The 21,470-nt window shown below is 44.1% G+C and overlaps 1 protein-coding gene across 1 annotated transcript in view; it reads right to left on the bottom strand.

Moving 5' to 3' along the window:
* The window catches only part of adgrb1a (adhesion G protein-coupled receptor B1a), a 650,625-nt gene that overhangs the window by 612,800 nt on the left and 16,355 nt on the right, over positions 1-21,470 (bottom strand). The window contains exon 4 of the mRNA XM_078216994.1: positions 9,655-9,667. Within this exon, the coding sequence (XP_078073120.1) occupies positions 9,655-9,667 (13 nt within the window). The remainder of the gene's footprint in view (positions 1-9,654; positions 9,668-21,470) is intronic.

Below are 21,470 nucleotides of genomic sequence, written 5' to 3'. Positions count from 1 at the left end.
TCTCCTTTCTTGCTCTATGAACGGTATGTTTTGTCTGTATAGTGCACAAGAAACAATGGGGGCGATTCTCCCAAAAAAATTCGAAGTGCTGAATTTGCCTAAAAACTGGAGTAAATCGGATTGGTTTCTTCAGCGAGATTTTCAAAATGAACCTCCCACACTCTGTGCACTGCAGTGTGCACTGGCATAATTCACTCCAGAACTCAGTGGGCGGGGCCTTTTCCCATTGGAGAGGTTGGCAGTATAGCGCTGAGTGGGCCACTGCGCATGCGCCAATCTGTCAGTGCCGAGATTGGCGTATGCGCAGTGGCCCCTGTCTGCCGACCTCCCGATTGCTGGCCAGCTCGATTGCTGGCCAGCCCCACGACCCTCGTATCACCAGCCATGCAACCCGTCCCCCCCCCCCCCCCCCCCCCCCGCCATGGCCTGTTTGCTGGCCACCCGGACGTGTTTGGGCACAGCCTCGACCCCCGCCCACCTCCCGGCCTGCCTTGATCACCTGCACCCCACCCCCAGCAATCCTGGTCTCCCGCACCCCCTTCCGATCCTGCCCACCACTGGCAGCCCTGACCTCTGCAAAGCTCCCCACAGTGCCGACCCTCCCCAACAGCCCCACACCCCCCACCTCGATGGCCAGCCCCGATCGCTGGCTTCCCTCCCTCTGTTACTCAGCCCAAATACAAAGTGGCAGCGGGACCCCCCCCCCACCCCCACCAATTCCTCCCCCGAGGCCCTGCCCCCATCAGGCCCTGCCCCCCATTGGGCCCCTTGGCACTGCCCGCTGCCTGGTAGGCAATGCTAAGGTGCCCCCCTGGGCATTGGCACTTTGCCCCTTGGGCTGTGCCAAGGGGCCAGGCGGGCACTGCCGAGGTGGCAATGCCCAGGGAGCACCCCCACTGATTTCTGGCAAAGGAGCTGATGACGCCGGAAATCCGGCGCTGGGGGACACACGGAGGCCGTGGCACCCAGCGGGGAGCCTGCGAAATGGCCTCCGCTCGAGTCTCCCGGCCCATTGTGCTGCAAAAGCAATGCAGCGGGATGGGAGAATCGTCCCGGTACTTATTACTGGATACTAATACATGTGACAATAATAAAACTAATCAAATCAAATGAGAGAGGAATGGGAAATGTGGCCTTGTCCATATTAACCAGATCCCAAAAACATTTATAAAAACTAAAACAATTCATACCCAGATACATTCCATGTTTGTACAGCTTGTTCACACACGCGTATTGTTTTAGGTTTGATAATTCTTTATTTTTCTTTTGGCTGTCTTGCTACAGCAGCCAAGTCAAGAAATGGGGCGTTATCTAGGACTACAAAGCAGCCACGGGAAGAAAGGGACAGTCGGGAAGACCATGACTGTGTTTTTTTTGCTGACTTGCCCATTCTAAAACTGACCTACATAGGAATAGGCAGCTTTCACGCATCCAACAATCCTGATCGCATTGAACTCCAAAGGGAATCCGAGGCACATGTTAATACTCAACAAAGCATCAGTGGTGCATGTAGGGCAGCTCAAGTCAAAGCAAATCCAATTAGTTTCCTGGCTGCGCAGCTCTCAGCCACACACTCCGTACATGATGTGGAGCAAATTTCAATCCGTTAGCACTTTGTGGAGCATTGTCTTTATGGGAAATGTTGGCAAATAAGGAAAAATATGTTCTGCAAAGCTTTAACATGATGGCACAATGGACATCAGAATAGGTCACAGACCTGTAGAAGGGCCACGGCCTTCTGATGATTTGATTTGATTTATTATTGTTACATGTAGTAGCATTCAGTGAAAAATTGATTCTTGCGTACTATAAAGACAAATCATACCGTTCATAGAGAAGGAAACGAGAGAGTGCAGAATGTTGTGTTACAGTCAATAGCTAGAATGTAGAGAAAGATCAACTTAATGCAAGGTAGGTCTATTCAAAAGTTTGATGGCAGCAGGGAAGAAACTGTTCTTGAGTCGGTTGGTATGTTACCTCAGACTTTTATATCTTTTTCCCAATGGAAGAAGGTGGAAGAGAGAATGTCCGGGGCACGTGGGGTCCTTAATTATGCTGGCCGCTTTGCCAAGGCGGCGGGAAGTGTAAACAGAGTCAATGGATGGGAGGCTGGTTTGCGTGATGGACTGGGCTACATTCATGACCTTTTGTAGTTCCTTGCGGTCTTGGGCAGAGCAGGAGCCATACCAAGCTGTGATACAGCCAGAAAGAATGCTTTCTATGGTGCATTTGTAAAAGTTGGTGAGAGTCGCAGCTGACATGCCAAATTTCCTTAGTCTTCTAAGAAAGTAGAGGCGTCAATGGGCTTTTTTAACTATAGTGTCAGCATGGGGGGACCAGATCAGGTTGTTGGTGACCTGGACACCTAAAAACTTGAAGCTCTCGAAACGGTGAGCTGGTTGCTTCAAATGTTCTCTTTCTTTCTGCAGTGTTCCTTTAAAATGATCTGAGTTATCATTGGTTAGAATTTTTTTCTTTTAGCCTGGTGACGAAGGAAATGGATCAATATTTGATCGATGGAATTAACTCAAGGGAGCTCAGTGACAAGGTTAGTTCAATTCTATTGGCTCTTAATATTACGACAATCCAGCTGACTGCAAGCGGGCATATCGCAATTTGGCGACGTGGGTACAAAATCTCACAAGACTCAGAAAATGAGAATCTGGCTGGTGAGATCTCATTTTCCGATCCCCCCCACACCCACTCACCACCCCCCCCCCCCCCCCCACGACCCCAACCACCCCCCCAGCACCCCCATGACCCGCCCTCCACACCTCGACACCCCCCCACGACCCCCACTCACCCATGAACCCCCCCCCCACAACCCCCCCGCCCCCCCCGCTCCCCCCCCCCACCCACAACCATCCCCCACCCACGACCCCCCCCCCCCCCCCTCGCCACAGTCTGCCAGTGACATACTAAGGTTCTTGCCCAGGAAGATTGGAAACCTCATTTCAATAAATTTTAATATAATTACTGGGCTTCCCCGCCGTAACGTCCCCCACATTTGGAATTTCCCCCTCACCAACGTGACATCACATTGGCAAGGTTTACATTTGTTTTTCAAGCTCCCCAGAGCCCCGAGAGACCCCTGCCCCACTCCCCTGCCCCTCCACCCTGACAAAACCTGGACAATATCCAGGCTTGGGCAACAGGTGGCAAGTAACAAATGCCAAGCAATGACCATCCCCAACATGAGAGAAGATAACCATCACCTCTTGACAATCAATAGCATTATCATTGCTGAATCCCCCACCAACCATCATGGGGATTACCATCGACCAGAAACTTAACTGGACCATCCATATAAACACAGTGGCTATAGACGCAGGTCAGAGGCTAGGAATATTGTGGTGAGTAACCCACCTCCTGACTTGCCAAAGTCTGTCCACCATCTACGAGGCACAAGTCAGGCGTGAAATGGAATATTTTTCACTTGCCTGGATGATTGCAGCTCCAACGACACTCAGGAAGCTTGACGGCAGCCAGGACAAAGTGACCTACTTGATTTCCATCCTACCTATAAACATTCTCTCCCTCCACCACCAAGGCACAGTGGCAGCAGTGTGCACCATCTGCAAGATGGACTTCAGGAACTCACCAAGGCTCCTGATACAGTGCCCGCCAAACTCACAACCATTGCGATCTAAAAGGACAAGGGTCGCAGACAAATGGGAACACCGCCAACTGAAAGTTTCCCTCCAAGACACTTACTGTCCTGAGTGGAAAGTATATTCACTATCAGTGTGTCAAAATCCTGGAACTCCCTCCCCAACAGCAGTTTGCATTTACTTATGCCACATGGACTGCAGCAGTTCAAGAAGCCAGTTCACAAACAATTTCTCAAGGGCAACTAGGACTAGGCAATAAATGCTGGCCCCACATCCCATAAAATAATTTTTTAAAATGCGACATTACAATGATCTCGAGTACAGTGCCTGAAATGTGGTGGAAGCAAATTCCATCATGCTTTTTAAAAGGGAATTGGATAAATACTTGGGACAATGGGAAAAGAAGAGGAAAATCAAATTGGCTATCTCTTTCAAAGAGTCAGCAGAGATATGAATAACCTTCTTCTGTGCTGTAAAATTCTGCATCATTCCATGTTGGTTTCCTATCCTTGAGCACTAGGAAGGTAGGCCAGGAAGCCATTCGCACCTTAGATGGGGTGTTCATTTAATTCTATTAATTTTTGCAACCGGGGCTCTTGACATCTTCAGCTTTGTATGAATCAAGCTGAATCTCTGAATGGAGTGGAGAAGTGCGGGGGCAGGTTTTTACACAGAGGGTGGTGGGGGCCTGGAATGCATGGCAAGTGAGGTGGTTGAGGCAGATATGTTAGTGACATTTAAGACTTATCGGGATACGACACATGAACAGACGAGGAACAGAGGGATATAAGCGGTTGGTCTAGATAGGACAACGTGATCGGCGCGGGCTTGGAGGGCCGAAGGGCCTGTTCCTGTACTGTTCTTTGTTCTTTGAAGTCAAAACCAGAATTAGATTGTCAAAAGCCAGCGACACCAAAGTGGATGCAGCTGAACTCTGCCTTCTGGGTATACCCTGAAATTTTTCAAACGAAGGAGAATGCTTCCATTTTACCAGACCCTTGACCATTCAATAAAAGCCTGCTTTCAACTTGGGTCTGATCAAGCACACAAATGGAAACAACTTCAATGCACTTCTCTCTAATGTGGTTTCTCCCATTGGACTCACTTCAAAATTCTATTAAAATCTTCAGTGCTACCCAGTCATTAGTCCAGGGACAGGATAAAATTCTGTAAAAGGCGGCCAACAGTTATTATTATCTAGTTAAGGGGCCTTTTTCTCGTATGTGTGTGTGTGTTTAGTGGGGGTGGGGGTATACCCAGAAAAGGCCAGCTCAGAACATTTGTTAATATATATCCCTGTATTTCATCTGACTGCCTTGTGAATGCTTCGCTAGTGTTGCCCCTATTGTCTTAACCAGAATAATACAGACATTGAGGACTCTCTTGTCTGAGGGTGCGCTTCTTGGCAACAAGCTGGAAAATCTTGCCCATAGTTTCAAAATCAGGATGGTGTGTGGCTTGAGAAGGAACTACCCGTTGGTGGTGTTCCCATGCATCTGCTGCATTTGTTCTTCTAGGTTGCGGAGGTTGTGAGCTTGGAAAAGGCTGTCAAAGGAGATTTGGTGATTTGCTATGTCTATTAAGATTTGACCTTTCAAGTGGCCTGCTGCGTATGTGAAAAGCAAGCTTGAGCCTGGCCTCTTTGCACGAGATGAAAATTGTTTTGGCCTATTGTGAAAGATCATTGACCTGAATTATTAACTCTGTACCTCCCTGCACAGCTGCTACCAGACTTGCTGAGTGTGTCCAGCATTTTCAGAGTTGGAGCATCTGCAGTATTTTGCTTTGTATTTGAAAACTACATGGTATACACATGGAGAAGAAAAAGTGTGAAAACACATACCAACAGGCTCAAGAACAGCTTCTTCCCTGCTGTCACCAGACTTTTGAATGGCCCCATCAACTATTAAGCTGACCTTTCTCTTCACCCTGCCTGTAAACTGCAACACTATATTCTGCACCCTATCCTTTCCTTCTCCCCTATGTACTTTATGAACGGTATGCTTTGCCTGTAAAGCACACAAGAAACAAAACTTTTCACTATATTCCATTACATGTGACAATAATAAATCAAATCAAATCAACAATAAATAAATCAAATCAAATCAAATCAGACGGTAACCTGGATTCAGAGAAAGGAGGACAGACCACTGAAGGAAGAAGAAACAGTAGCACAATGCCCATCTCCCAAGGCTGAAGGCTGTATTTTGTGATCTGTGGCGGCGCAACAGCACTTGTCACTGACAACAAAGAAAACTGCCCACTAACATCGGGCAAAATATTGCTGCCGAAAAGTTCCCAAAAGTTTTTTGTGTAATGTCAACTTGCAGGGGTCTGAGCAGCTTATTCGTTAACTTGGTTGCAAACATCAGAGGGTAGTCAAGAGTCGGCACACCTCAAAATCTTTCAGAATTGACGGCAGGACAAGACATAACCACAAAGTCAGCCTCGTCCTTTAAAGAATGTGAGTAGTGTTCAAATGACCTTTCAAAACTTACAAAAACAAAATCGCAGAACTTTTCAGCAGTTCCACATCGAGAAAAAATTTTGAAAAAGCAATTTACAAAGTCATATGTGTGGACAAAATTTTCCAAAAGCATGTACTTGTAAAAAAAATATTTTAAAGTCATATAACAGCAAGGGTGTTGGTGAGGCCACACCTGGAGTATTGTGTGCAGTTTTGGTGTCCTTATCTGAGGAAAGATGTTCTTGCTATAGAGGGAGTGCAGCAAAGATTTACTAGTCTGATTCCTGAGATGGCAGGTCTGTCATGTGAGGAGAGACTAAGTTGGTTAGGATTAGATTCATTGGAATGTAGAAGAATGAGAGGGGATCTTATCAAAACTTATAAAATTCTAATAGGTTTAGACAGGGTAGATTCAGAAAGAATGTTCCCGATGGTGGGGGCATCCAGAACTAGAGGCCATAGTTTGAGGATAAGGACTTTTAGGACTGAGGTGAGGAGAAATTTCTTCACCCAGAGGGTGGTGAATGTGTGGAATTCACTACCACAGAAAGTAGTTGAGGCCAAAACATTGTGTGATTTCAAGAAGAAATTAGATATTAGGCTAAAGGGATATGGGAGGGGAGGGGAATCAGGATATTGAATTTGATGATCAGCCATGATCAAAATGAATGTGGAGCAGGCTTGAAGGGCCGAATGGCCTACTGCTGCTTATATTTTCTATGTTTCTATATGTTACTATGCAAGATTACTTCAAAATGTTATTCAAATATGAGCAAATTTGTATCACTGTGAAAAAGAAGCTGAACGATTGGATACCTGGGGCTTGCAGCTGTTTCAGCTAAGTTTATTACACATCAATCTTCTTTCAGTGGACTCATTACATATTTGCAAAAGTTAGATCAGGCTTATTCCATCTCATGTAAGTATTAAACGTTTCTGCTGAAGGAAGATGGTAAGAACTGGGCAATTTGCCCAAGGTTAATGCCAGTACATTCTTTTGACTCTTAATTCCAATGTCAGGGTTCAACAGCACAATAGCGCAGTGGAGCGCAGTGTCAGCTGCACCAACATCTGGAATTCCGACTTATTCCGTGCATGTACACATTCCAGAGGTTGCTGCGAATTTCAATGGAGTAAGGATGGTGCACACTGTCACTATTGTCACAAAATCTGGGCCAACTTTGAGGTTTTTGAGCTCCACTTTCCAGATAAAGATCGTTTAAATACTTGTTGTTATATACCTTTAAGGGATAGCAGCATAATATCACGCAAAGGGAAAATTCCATGTGATCCAGTCTTAGTTCCACTTTGGCTGGGAAACATGTCATGTTGCTATCCCTTAAAGGTTTATTGCAACACGTTTTAGGCAGACTGTCATCGCTACACTCTGAGCAGATGAGTTTCATAGTAAACTCACTTTCCTATGAATTAATACTGACTATCATATCAAATTAAAGATACCTCCACACTGCTACTGGAGCCCTACACCGGCAAGGCCAATAGCTTCACAGGAGAGGGAGGGAGGGAAAGAGGGAGGGAGGGAGGGAGGGAGAGAGGAAGGGAGGTAGGGAGGGAGAGAGAGAGGGAGGGAGGAAAGAAGGGAGGGAGAGAGAGAGGGAGGGAGGGAGGGAGGAAAGAAGGGAGGGAGAGAGGGAGGGAAGGAGGGATGAAGGGAGGGAAGAACGGGCAAAAATAAATGACCAATTTTCTGATTTCCCATCATTTACAATCGCCCACTTCAACAAAGATGCCCTTTGCTTCATTTGAAATGAGATTAAAATGTTCAATTGTTCATTCTTTATTGATATATTCCACATATCAGTGCAGGGGGCAAATCACCTCAATGCATTCTGGAAAAAAAATGAATATTTCTCTTGGACATCAATCAAAGATGTCAAATGTGTGTGTATGACATCTAAATTAGGTTAATAACCATCTGCATACAGCTGATAGGCAGCCTAACTGCAGTAACATAATTGTTTGATTCAAGCCTAATTGACAGAGAAATGGACAGTCAAAGCAGTGAACTCTTTGCACCTAGAAAAGATAAAGAACATTCTCAGGACTGGGATAGCTCCTCAGTTTGATCATTCTGCACCTGCATTGACCACTGCCGGGTCAATTATTGCATGTGGCCAGTTATACAGCAGGCTCCTTCTCTAACAATCCTTCCTTCCACGTTTTTAAATCCCAACCTTAGATAAGCACGCATTATCAAAGCCCCATTAAACTTCAAGAGAAAATGCTGGAAAATCTCAGCAGGTCTGGCAGCATCTGTAAGGAGAGAAAAGAGCTGACGTTTCGAGTCCAGACGACCCTTTGCCAAAGCTTCCTGGAAGAGAAGTGGTACTGAGTTAAACACTGGATAAAAGCAAATTCCAGCATCTGCAGTAATTTGCTTTTTTCCCCCATTAAACTTTGTTTTCTCAACCCAGACTGACTGAGGATCTCAAGTTAAAGCCAATCAAATTCAGGTTGTGCTGGGCCCTTGCTCCAAATTATTTTCATTTACACGACTTTGATTTTTATATCCTTAATGAAACCTGTATCTCAACAGTGCCCAGTTGCTTCAGAAACACATTAGAAAAGATAGATTAAAAAATGGGTTTAAAACTTTGAAGTTAAGAAAATAAATTTATTTGGTGATAATCAATTTTCATGATTTGCATCTATAACATGAGCCTTTCCAATTGCAGCAGTGCAATTTAATTGTGTCAGTGTGAGAATGTGTCAAGGGAGAAATGTCAATGGGCAGAAAATAGATGAATTTGTGATTTGCATTTAATTTTTAAAGAGCACTTTTCATCACCTCCTGACAGCAGCACTATCCAGGGTCTTCGAACCTCTGTGTTAGCCAGGAAGATCCAACTATCTGTGGCATAGTGGCACAGTGATTAGCACTGCTGTCTCAGAGCGCCAGAGACCCAGATTCAATTCTGACCTCGGGTGACAGTCTGCGTGGAGTATGCACATTCTCCTCGTGTCTGCGTGGGTTTCCTCTGGGTGCTCCGGTTTCCTCCCACAGTCCACAGATGTGCAGGCTAGGGAGGTTGGCTAAATTGCCCCTTAGTGTCATTTGGGATTAGTAGGTAAATACATGGGGATAGGGTCTGGCTGGGATTGTTATCAGTGCAGGCTCGATTGGTCGAATTGCCTTCTGTACTGTGGTAATCCTGTGATACATCCAGAGGGCCAGGCTAATGCGCTCATGGGTTCAAATCCCACCATTGCAGTTGGTGGAATTTAAATTCAATTACTTAAAACAAAAATCTCGAATAAAATGTTTGTCACCATAACGTTGACCATGAAACTATCATCATAAAAGCCCATCTGGTTCACTAATGGCCTTTAGAGAAGGAAATCTGCCATCCTTACCTGGTCTGGCAGACATACAACAATGTGGTTGACTCTTAACTGGCAATTACAGAGAAGTAAACAAAGGAAAAGACCAGACAAACCAGTTGGCATTGTCTTGGAGACCGGAAATGGCAATGGCACACTCAGTCCTGTTGACCCTGCAAAACTCTCCATATTAATGTGTGGGGGTTTGTGCCAAAATTGGGAGGGTTGCCCCACAGATTAGTCAAGCCTGACATACACTGCATGTAGGATATAATTCTAAAGTATCAGACATCACCATCATCATCCCTGGGTCGATCCTGGCAGGACAGACCCAGCAGAAATCACCATCCCTGGGTAGAACCTGTCCTGATGTGGAGATGCCGGCGTTGGACTGGGGTGAACACAGTAAGAAGTCTCACAACACCAGGTTAAAGTCCAACAGGTTTATTTGGTAGCAAAGCTTATGGTATTTGCTACCAAATAAACCTGTTGGACTTTAACCTGGTGTTGTGAGACTTCTTACTGTGTAGAACCTGTCCCACAGGCAGGACAGACCCAGCAGAAAGTGGTAGCACAGTAGCATACAGTCAAGAGGGAGTCATCGAGGTACTTCGCAACACTGACTCCGGGTGCAATGCAGTCTCATTTTATCAGATCAAACACGGACAAGGAAACATCCTACAGATTACCACCTACTGACAGCCCTCAGCTGACGAATCAGTACTCCTCTGTGTATAACACCACTTGGAGGAAGCACTGAGGGTAGCAAGAATGACTCCATAGTACCTACGGGGCTGGCCAGGTCCTAAAAGACACCTCAGCCAGACTGGGCCTACAGCAAGTAATGAGGGAACAAACAAGAGAGAAAAATCGACCAGAACTTGTCCTCGCCAATCTACCTATCGCGGTTACATCTGCCCATGACAGTCCTTGTGAAGACAAAGTCACATCTTCACACTGAGAGTACCCTCTAACGTGTGGCACAACAAGCATGCAAATTGGAATAGATTCAGAACAGCTCTCGCAGCTAAAAACTGGGCAACCCTGAGGTAGCAGCAGAATTATATTCAACCATAATCTGTATCCTTATGGCACGGCATATCCGCCACTCTACCATCACCACCCTGGTTCAATGATGAGTGCAGGTGCAGCATCAGGCATATCTAACAATATGTCAAGTAACATGCAGAGAGTTAAGCGATCCCACAATCAATGGATCACATCAAAGCTCTGCCACATTCAGACATGAATGTTGGTGGACAATTAAACAACTAACAGGAGGAAGAGGCTCCACAGATATCCCCATTCTTAATCCCCAAGTCACTTGCAATCATCGATAGCCAGAAGTGATGCATCTTGACCTCATCCTGCAGTCCCCAGCATCACAAATGCCATTCTTCAGCTAATTTGATTCACTTCACATGATATCAAGAAATGGCTGAAGGCAGTGAAGGCAAAGGCTCAGGACACTGACAACAAGCCGGCAATGGTACTGAAGATTTATGCTCCATGCCCCTAGCCAAGTTCCTGCAACACTGGAAACTATGCAACAATGTGGGAAATTGCCCAGGCCTGTTCTCGCTACAAAAAGCAGGAAAAATCCAATCCAGCCAACTGCTGTCCCATCATCCTCTTAATAATCAGCAAAGTGATGAAAGGTGTTATTGACAATGTTATAAAGCAACAGCTCAGCAATAACCTAATCACTGATGCTCAGTCTGGGTTCCTCCAGGGCTTGGTTCCTGGCCTCATTACACCCTTGACAGAAGAGCTGAGTTCCAGAGATGAGGCTGACTACCTTTGACATCAAGGCAGCATTTGGCTGCATATGGCATCAAGAGCTCTGGCAAAAGTAAAGTAACTGAGAATCAGGGGAAATGCTCTTCACTGGCTGAAGTTCGTAAGTAGCAAAAGGAAGAAAGTTGTGGTCATTGGAGACCAATCATCTCAATCCCAGGATATCACTGCAGGAATTCCACAGGGTATAGTGTCCTCAGCCCAACTCTCTGCTGTTGCTTCATCAATGACCTTCCCTCCATCATAAGGTCAGGAGTGGGGAGGTTTGCTGTTGTTTGCACAATGTTCAGCACCATTTCCAAAAAGGGAGAATGTAATCATCTTCCTTTGAGATCCCATCACTGAATCCCCCAATATTAACATCAAATGACCAGAAGCTGAACTGGACCAAGCATATAAATACCGTGGCTTCAAGAGCAAGTCAGAGGCCGGGAATTCTGTAGCAAGTTACTCATCTCCCAAAAGCCTGCCCACCATCTACAAAGCACAAGTCAAAAGTGTGATGGAATACTCACCATTTACCTTGAGGACTGTGGTGCCAACAACACTCAGAAAGCTCAATACCATCAAAATAGTCCATCTGATCAGCACCCCATCCATCAACTGAAAGATTTGTTCCTTCCACCATCAACACACAGTGACAGCAGTGTATATTTTTACAACATGAATTGCAACAAGTCAACAATGCTCCTTTAACAAAATCTTCCAAACACAAACAACATCTAGCACCTGGAAGGACAAGGGCAGCAGGTGCATGGGAACATCACCATCTGCAAGTTCCCCTCTACACCATCCTGACTTGGAACTATATCATCATTCCTACACTGTCACTGGATCAAAATCCTGGGTCTCCCTTCCTAACTGTAATACAGGTGTATCTACATAACATGGACTGCAGTAAAGCATAGAATCATAGAATCCCTACAGTGCAGGAGGAGACCATTCGGCCCATTGAGTCTGCACTGACAACAATCCCACCCAGGCCTTATCCCCGCAACCCCACACATTTACCCTGCTAATCCCTCTAACCTCCGCATTCCAGGACACTAAGGGGCAATTTAGCATGGCCAATGCATCTAACCCGCACATCTTTGAATCGGAGCACCTGGAGGAAACCCACGCAGACACGGGGAGAACGTGCAAACTCCACACAGACAGTGACCCAAGCCAGGAATCGAACACAGGTCCTTGGAGCTGTAAGGCAGCAGTGCTAATTACTGTCCACCATGCCTCCCAGCAGTTGAAGAATATAGCTCACCACCATCTTCTCAAGGGCAGTTAGGGATGAACAATAAATGCTAGATCCCACCAGCCGATTTAAAAAATATACTTTTGATTGTGGGATAAATATTGTCAGGACTTCAGGGATAACCACTCTGCTCTCTTCGAAATAGTGCAGGGAATCTTTTATTGACTGGAGAGGGCAGACAGGAGTCTCAGATTAATAACTCATTCTAAAATCAGCACCAGTGCAGCATTCCCTCAGTACATTGAATTACAACAGTAGTATTTCAAAAGTACATCTTTGGCTATAAAGCACTTTGCAACATTTACTGGCCATGCAAGTCACTATATAAATGCAAGTCTTTATTTATTTCTTTGTTACACTTGCGTGCCAGCTTTGATTCCTGTGCTTACATCTCTGGGGTGGGATTTGAACACAGGAGAGAGTGCCATCAACTGAGTCACAACTGACACTCGCATATCTTATTTATACTTTTCAACTTTTATGTTCCTCACTCTTCTCTCCCTCTAATAACTATTGGGCTTTTGAAACACTAACTTGTATCCCTAATCACTATTTTTTGATCAGCCAGCTTCTTCCTCTTTACGAACATCACCTTATTCTGGGAACCCCTTCACTACTTGTGTTTTCTTCATCAGTTAGAACAGACTGACAACCAGAGAGCAAACATAGAAACATATATAGAAAATAGAAGCAGGAGTAGACCATTTAGTCCTTACTATTGATAAAATAATTCAGACCAGAATCATTCCTACTTTTGCCTAACCTGATATTAATTCTCACTCTTCCTTTGTTAATACTTCTAATCACTCTTTACCCTTTTCCTCTTACTGTCCTGTTTCTCGCTGCCTGATGTTGGATCAAGAAATTCCTTTCTGCACTGCTCCGAATACTCAGTATAACAGTAGAAGTTATCGTTATTCCAGAAGTAAGAAAACATATCCCTTGATTCCTTTAGCCCAAAGAGCTAGATCTAATTCCTTCTTGAAATCACAATGTTTTGGCCTCAACTGCTTTCCGTGGTAGAGAATTCCACAGATTCACCACCCTCTGGGTGAAGAAATTTCTCCTCACCTCAGTCCCCTTATCCTCAAACTATGACCCTGAGGTCTGGACTCCCACACCATTGGGAACATTTATTCTGAATCGACCCTCTCTAATCCTGTTCGAATTTTATAAGTTTCTATGAGATCTCCTCTCACTCTTCTATACTACAATGAATATAATCCTAACCGATTTAGTCTCTCCTCATATGACAGTCCTGCCTTCCCAGGAATCAGCCTGATAAATCTTCGCTGTACTCCCTCAATAGCAAGAACATCCTTCCTCAGATATGGACACCACAACTGCACACAATACTCTAGGCGTGGCTTCACCAATGCCCTATACAATTACAGTAAAACATCCCTATTCCTATGCTCAAATCCTCTTGCTATGAAGGTCAACATACCATTTACCTTCTTTACTGTAGCCCTGACACTCCTCAATATACATGCAGCTGAGACTCCCTGATTGGGCAGGCAATCGTTACCGCAATCAGGGAGCTCATACTCCAAGAGGCTCAACTCATGAGCCTTGTCGAGGTCATTACCGGGCCAAACAGCTTACTTCTGCTCATTTGTCTCATGGTCATAAGAAGTGTTCTTTTTTCTTGTTCCTGGCACAACTCAATCTGGAGAATAAACAGCCTGCTGATACTTCCATCAATTCCCCACTATTCTCCAGAGGAAAAGGAAACATGTGTGAAGATATGAAACAAACTGATGAGTTTATCTAGTTTGATACAGATGGATAGTGCATGACAATAGGCCAGGCCCATTGGAAAGCGTATGTCAGAAGCAGCACCAGCACAACATGAAATGAAGAGCCAATCCAGTGAGGTGTAATGATACTAGCTGCACACCAAGCCAAAAAGCAGCAAACGCGCAGAGATAAATGTTCCTGTAACAGATCAGAGAACATTTCCATTGTGCTATCACATTCAGAATGTTAGATCAGGCTATGGGAAGAGGAGGCTTCATGTTCCTCTCCATCCTCAATCACAATGGAGCGCAGCACACATGCAAGAGACAGTGTTTGCAAGTGTCATCCAGAAGGCTGAGACAAAATTCAAGCTGTTATTTGACAACCTGCGTAGAAGAAACCAGCCAAATAGCTGAGCTGTTCCCAGTATAGCAATGGCGGTGGCCTCGACACAATGTGGAAAACTCCATATGTACGTCCTATCCATAAAAAAACAGGTCAAACGTTGATCATTTAATTAATATGAAATAAGTCTCTTCCCAATCATTGGCAATGTGATGGAAGGAGTCCTTAATAGAGCCATCCAGTGGCAGCTAGTCCCCAATGACCTATTTGCCATTGCTCAGTTCAGATTCTGCCTGAATCAATCAATTCCACACCTCATCACAGCCTTGATCCAGATATAGAGGCAGGAGCTGAATGCCAAGGTAGAAGTGAGAGACTGCCCTCGACAGTCTTCATAGAGTCAAGGAGCATCAAGGGGAAAATATTTCAGTGATTGGAGTGATGCAAAAGATGATGATAGCTCTTCTAGGTCAATGAGCAAAAGCTGATCATTATGGCCCAGAACATAATCGGAATAACTTCTTTAACTGCTTCATCGATTACATTTCCTCTATTCTAAGATCAGGGATATGCTGCTCCCCCATGATTCCACAGCATTCATAAGTTTGTAAGATGTAGGAGCAGAATTAGGCCATTCGGCCCATCGAGTCTGCTCCACCATTTGGTCATGGCTGATATGCTCCTCATCCCCATTTTCCTGCCTTCTCCCCACAACCTTTCAACCCATTACCAATTAAAAATATGTCTAACTCCTCCTTAACTTTACTCACTGTCCCAGCGTCCACCGCACTTTGGGATAGCAAATTCCATAGATTCACAACCCTTTGGGAGAAGTAGTTTCTCTTCAACTCTGTTTTAAATTTGTTACCCCTTATCCTAAGACTATGACCGCTCGTCCTAGAATGCCCCACAAGAGGAAGCATCCACTCTATGTCTACTTTATCCATACCTTTTATCATTTTATATACCTCAATTTGATCTGCCCTCATTCATCTAAATTCCAGAGAGTATTGGCCTAAACTGTCCAATCTCTCTTCATACGACAAAACCCTCATCTCTATTTTAAAACGCCCAATCATGGAGTAGCCCATGCCAGCTTAATCAAACCTGGATAACATGCAGGTTTTGTGCTGACAAAGCACAAAATTATCATCACAAGTAAATGATCATCTTCTGCAAATAAAAGATTGGAAAGCCAAATACCATTTCATACTCTTCATTATGAATGCATAATCCAACCCCCTCACCATAAATATCTTGATAGGGGGTTGTTGGTTACCATTGAATAGAAGCTGAAATGGAGATGCAAGATCAACATTCTGATTAACAGAGGAGGTCAGACAACCTGTGACAACTAATTCATTTCTTGTTCCCTCAAAACCTTTCCTTCACCTGCAAAATGGTGAATGTGTGAGAATATTCTTCACTCACGTGGATTCATATTCATCACAAGAGCATTAAATTTACAAACCTTCCAGATGATGAATGTTTCCCAGAGCTTGCCATTGCTGATGAGACATAGACTGTTGCTTCTTTAAAACTGACATGTTCATAGAATCATTCAAACAGTGCAGAAAGAGGCCATTCAGCCCATCGAGTCTGCACCAACCACAATCCCACTCAGGCCCTATCCCCATAACCCCATACATTTACCCTTGCTAGTCCCCCTGACACTAAGGGACAATTTAGCATGGCCCAATCCACCTAACCCACACATCTTTGGACTGTGGGAGGAAACCGGAGCACCCGGGAGGAAACCCACGCAGACATGGGGAGAAGGTGCAAACTCCACATAGACAGTGAGCCAATCTGGGAATTGAGCCCGGGTCCCTGGTGCTATGAGGCAGCAGTGCTAACCACTGTGCTGCCACCGTGTTGCTCTGATTTCCACCACAAAACAGCAAACTGCAGCAATATGACGGCAACACATGACATGAAATAAAAAGGTACCCAAAATATTTCATATGAAGACATTGCAAATCCTTTTAGGATGCTTTCCCAATCCCCATCTTTTGAATCATAGAATCCCTACAGTGCAGAAGGAGGCCATTTGGCCCATCGAGTCTGCATCGACTCTCTTTAACATCTTATCTTACCCAGGACCTTTTCCTCACCCTATCTTTGTAACCCCACACATTTACCATGGCTAATCCATCTAACCTACACATTCTGGGATAATAAGGGGCAATTTAGCATGGCCAATCCACCTAACCTGCATGCCTTTGGACCGTGGGAGGAAACCGCAGCACCCGGAGGAAATCCCCGCAAACACGGGGAGAATATGCAAACTCCACACATTCACCCAAGACTGTAATTGAACCAGGGTCCCTGGCACAGTGAGGCAGCAACGCTAACCACTGGAACAATGTCGTGGAATTGCCAATCTTGTAGGGTAAATCAAATCTAGAATAGCTCCCAAGTGTTAGATACCTCCTTCAGGGCAACCTACACAGGCTATTCCATTGTCAGGTCTGGATTCAAGCTACTTTTACATTGTAACTGCAGCATTACTGCAAGGCCAAACCATTATGCTCCTCTGCTTAGCTGAACTATGAATGCACCCTTAAAACCCATCAAACTCTGGCGATATAGGGATTTTAATTGAATTCTGAGCAGCCCCTTATAATTACAGCTTTAAATCAAATGCAACTCTGATCTGAAACATTGCCTGCATACAAAGTCCTTGACAGTGAATACCAGGAAGCTGTAATGGTGCTTTATCAGGCAGTCCAAAATTAAAACAATTTTTCATCGAAGTCTTTATCAAATTCCTGTTCCTCATGAAATGTCCCCATTCACAAAACATTAAAGATATCAACAGCCAATTTTGCTGTTCAGGTATGTCTCCAGTTAGCAGCTTTCCAAAGACTTTGTCATTTTTTTTCTAATCATGTATGAGAAATTTGGCATTGTGTTATATTCCATTAATCTACTCATTGGTATTGCAGTTAACCAGAAAACTCATGAGCATGCACAATTAAATTCTAATTCGCCTGAAATTTGTGTTTCCATATCTGACAGTTTCTCATTTGTTTTTTTGTCATGCCTGTCTCTTGGCACTCAATTTTCTCAGGCTAGTAATGTTGGCATTGGGGCTAGCTGTATAAAAATGGCAGGTGAGAATCCATAACAAACCCTTCATGCAACTCATCAAATGTCTGCATCCTGCCTCAACTTCCTGGATTCTTTTTTCAGATTTTCCTAGTGTCATCTTCAGTTATGTTTGTGAATATTTCTTACTTAAAGCACTCTATTGCTGTTTTCTTTGACCCAAAGCTGAAACCTTTGGTTTAACTTCTCATGCAGCATACACAATTAAAGATTAAGAAAAAAAACTATATTTATAATTACATCATTCAAGATCTCGAGACATCCCATACTGCTTTACATTGAATTAAGTGCTTTTTGAAGTCACTGATGTATTGTGGCAGGTAACTTGCACACAAGGTTCCACAAACAGCAAAATGACAATGACCAGATAATCAATTTTAGTGATACTGGTTGAGTTATAAATATTGCCCAGGACACTGAGAAAAACTCCTCTATGCTTCTTTGAAATAGTGTCATTCTAGCTCAACTCTTACCCCAATCGTTGAAAACCTACATTGATTCCTTGTTTCCTCAGGTAATTAATTTCAAATGTTTACTGTTGTTGAGTTCTTGGAACAGAAACAGCTATACATCAGCGAGAGACATTTAGGATTCAAACTGCACCAAGTGTCAAACATGGATCTTTAATTATTTATTATTCACTTCCTGGCAGACTCCCTCTGCTGGTACATCTCTGTATGGTAGCCTCAAGTGGACAAAAATTCCCAATGCAATTTTCGACAAGCAACACTCGTCTTTAACTCCCTCTCTGCCCTTCCCCAACCTTGCGCTCAAAATATCTTTCACATGCTTACCTTTGCAACTTGGGACAGCCCCATCACTCTACATGCACCCTCTAACTCATCATCTGTTCTAAAGCTTTCAGCTATTTTGCCTCTGAAAAATGTGTAACCCACCACTTTGAGGTTCATCTTTGCAATAAGGTGATTGAAATGGGACATAAGCCTCATCACTATGGCATTTCCCCCTTTCAAGACCAAAAAATGTGGTTTATTACTTAGACTGTACTGCATCAAGCATCAGTGATGAATTTAGATGTCTGCCTTTGCTGATAGAAATAACAGCAGCAGACTTGATTCAATGCCCATTAAATCATATCATGCAGCAACATTAATCATTATTCAAGCTATACAGTGCTGCAATAATCAATCTCCTTTTCCAGAAGTTCAAATGTTTATTCATCAGACATCTGGACAGCTCCCCAAATGGAAGGAAGGCAAGTAGTGTGAGTGGGACTATCTTCCTCGGTTGTTCTTATTCATCTAGTTCCAAGCTACAATTTGCAATTGAGGTGAAGGAACATGTCTACTCTAGGCTGTAACTGGGAGAGGGTCCAGAGATGCCATGGAGAGAAAAATAGAATTGGTTTATTTTATCACGGTGGGCTCTAAGAGCTTACATACACATTTCCCTTAAAGCTGTCAATTTATGCCAAAGCTGAAACTGAACAAAGAGAGGATATAGCAGGTTAGACAGTGGACTCCAGGTTCAAGAACTGAGGTTTCATTTGCTCCTGATGAATGTTCATCGACCTCAATGATGATGATGCCCCCACATTATCAAACACACAGGCGCACAAAGAGTGATCAGTCATTTTAAAAAGTAATCTTAAATCTCAGCTCCGAGCTTAAAGAGATCTGGAAAAGCACGGTTTCATTTACCTGGGGTGAGGGCACGTTTGTCAACAGCAAGAAGATATTAGCAACAGCACGCACTCTCCTGCCTTCTCAGTATTCAGGATATGAGTGTCACTAGCAAGGCCAGCACTTATCACCTATTTCAATCACCATTGAGAAATGGTGCTAGGCCTTCCTGTTGAATCACTGCAGGCTATGTGGTGAAGGTACTCCTGCAATGTTATTAGGTAAGCAGTTTCAGGACTTTGGCCCAGCGACTATGAATAAACAACATTACAAATCCGATTCAGGATAGTGCATGACTTACGAGGGGAACCAAGAGATGATGTACTTTTCCAAGCAACTACTAGCTTTGTCCTTCTAAGCGCTGAGGCCACAAGTTTAAGAGGTGCTGTTAAAGAAGCTGCAGTGAGTTATTCCTGAAACCTGTGTTTAAATAAAAACTCCCTTTCTCTTCTTACAGGGGTCCCTGATATCAGACAAATGTGGCTATTAACAGCCAGGAACCCTCTGTGTCACGACTGGTCACTCACCCACTCCACCTGTTTTAAGCAACATGTGACACTCCGATGCCTGATGGAAGTTCTTATCCTACCTAGCCGATGTCCCCATTCCACAATGTTGGAAGCACCATCCCTTGAAACAAAATTCTCAGAAAGTTCTATCCAGCTCCCACTGTAAACCTGGTGAGAAACTGGCAGGACACACTCGCATTGGAGCCTGGTCTGACAACGATGTGACTCCAGTTGCTTTTAAATTCTAACTGTCCTGAGAAGTGGCCTAACAAGATAGTCAGTTGTATCCAACTGCTGGACTGACAGAGCAACATCTTACAGCAACAAGGAATGAGCAATAAATGTCAACCTAGCCAACAACATCACATCCCAAGAATAATCAATATATTTGAAAACAATGATGAATACTTAGATATCTCCAGGATTGCTATTTCTATACTTAGGTTTCTCTTTTGCCATCTTGTACTTTCGCTTCTTGCCTTCACATTTGAAGGTCAGTTGTCCAGTTATTGCTAAATTAAAGATAATTATTGTGAATTCTATTCTAGGGGGATAGAGTTGAGGCTGCTCATAGTAAGTTTAAAACTTTTACCTGTTCCTCAAACATTGCACAAAGGAAAAATTGTGGAAACAATTGAAAAATGAAAGAGTGCTGTCAGTTATTGAATTGTACACGTGATTCCATTTCACTTGCCCTTCCCCTCATGGCCACCATCTTGTACCTGACGTAGTCATCATATACAGATGGCTGCTGTCTGCCCATTAATTGTTGGTGAAGGAAGGTGCGGGGTGGGAATATCACAGACAAGACTGATTGTCTTTTTTTAAATTAATTCATGGGATGGGTGTTGCTGGCTGGCCAGCATTTATTTCCCATACCTAGTTGCCCTTGGAGGGCAGTTGAAAATCAACCACATTGCTGTGGCTCTGGAGTCACAGCAGGTAGGCCAGACCATGTAAGGACAACAGATTTCCTTCCCTAAAGGACATTAGTGAACCAGATAGATTTTTCCGACAATCGACAATGATTTCATGGTCATCAGTAGATTCTTAATTCCAGATTTTTTAAAAAATCAAATTCAAATTCCACAATCTGCTGTGGCGAGATCCGAACCTGGGGTCCCTAGAACATTAGCTGAGTTTCTGGATTAATAGTCTAGCAATGATACACTAGGCCACCACCTCCCTCATCTTTACCCATGTCCACGCTTGTCCATTTTCCATCAGAGATTATATAGGGCGGGAGTTTCCAGCCACGCTCGCCCCAAATCTGGAAAATCCCACCTGAGGTCAACGGGCCTTCTCACGGTCCGCGTCCTGCCCGCTAAGATTTCCGTGGCGGTGGGACTGCAAATTTCCGGCCAATTGTATCAGAAATGGAACTTTGATTTTTCTCTCCTTCCTTAGACCAAAGGAACTGAGGACAATAATAACATGTAGATAGTATTGTAATGCATTGAGGGAAAGCTAGATAAACACATTGGGGAGGAATATATAGATGGTTATGCTGATAGGGTTGGATGAAGTAAGATGGAAGGAGGCTCATGTGGAGCAGAAACACTGATATGGACTAATTGGGTTGGAAGGATTATTTTTGTTATGTGCATTTTTAAGCAATTCTATGTCATTCTGAGTTAGCTGATCACTGTGCCCGAG

The sequence above is a fragment of the Mustelus asterias genome, chromosome 7 (assembly GCF_964213995.1).
Source record: "Mustelus asterias chromosome 7, sMusAst1.hap1.1, whole genome shotgun sequence".
Taxonomy (NCBI): domain Eukaryota; kingdom Metazoa; phylum Chordata; class Chondrichthyes; order Carcharhiniformes; family Triakidae; genus Mustelus; species Mustelus asterias.
The sequence above is the reverse complement of the archived record's forward strand: the minus strand, read 5'-3'. Positions and strand labels throughout refer to the sequence as shown.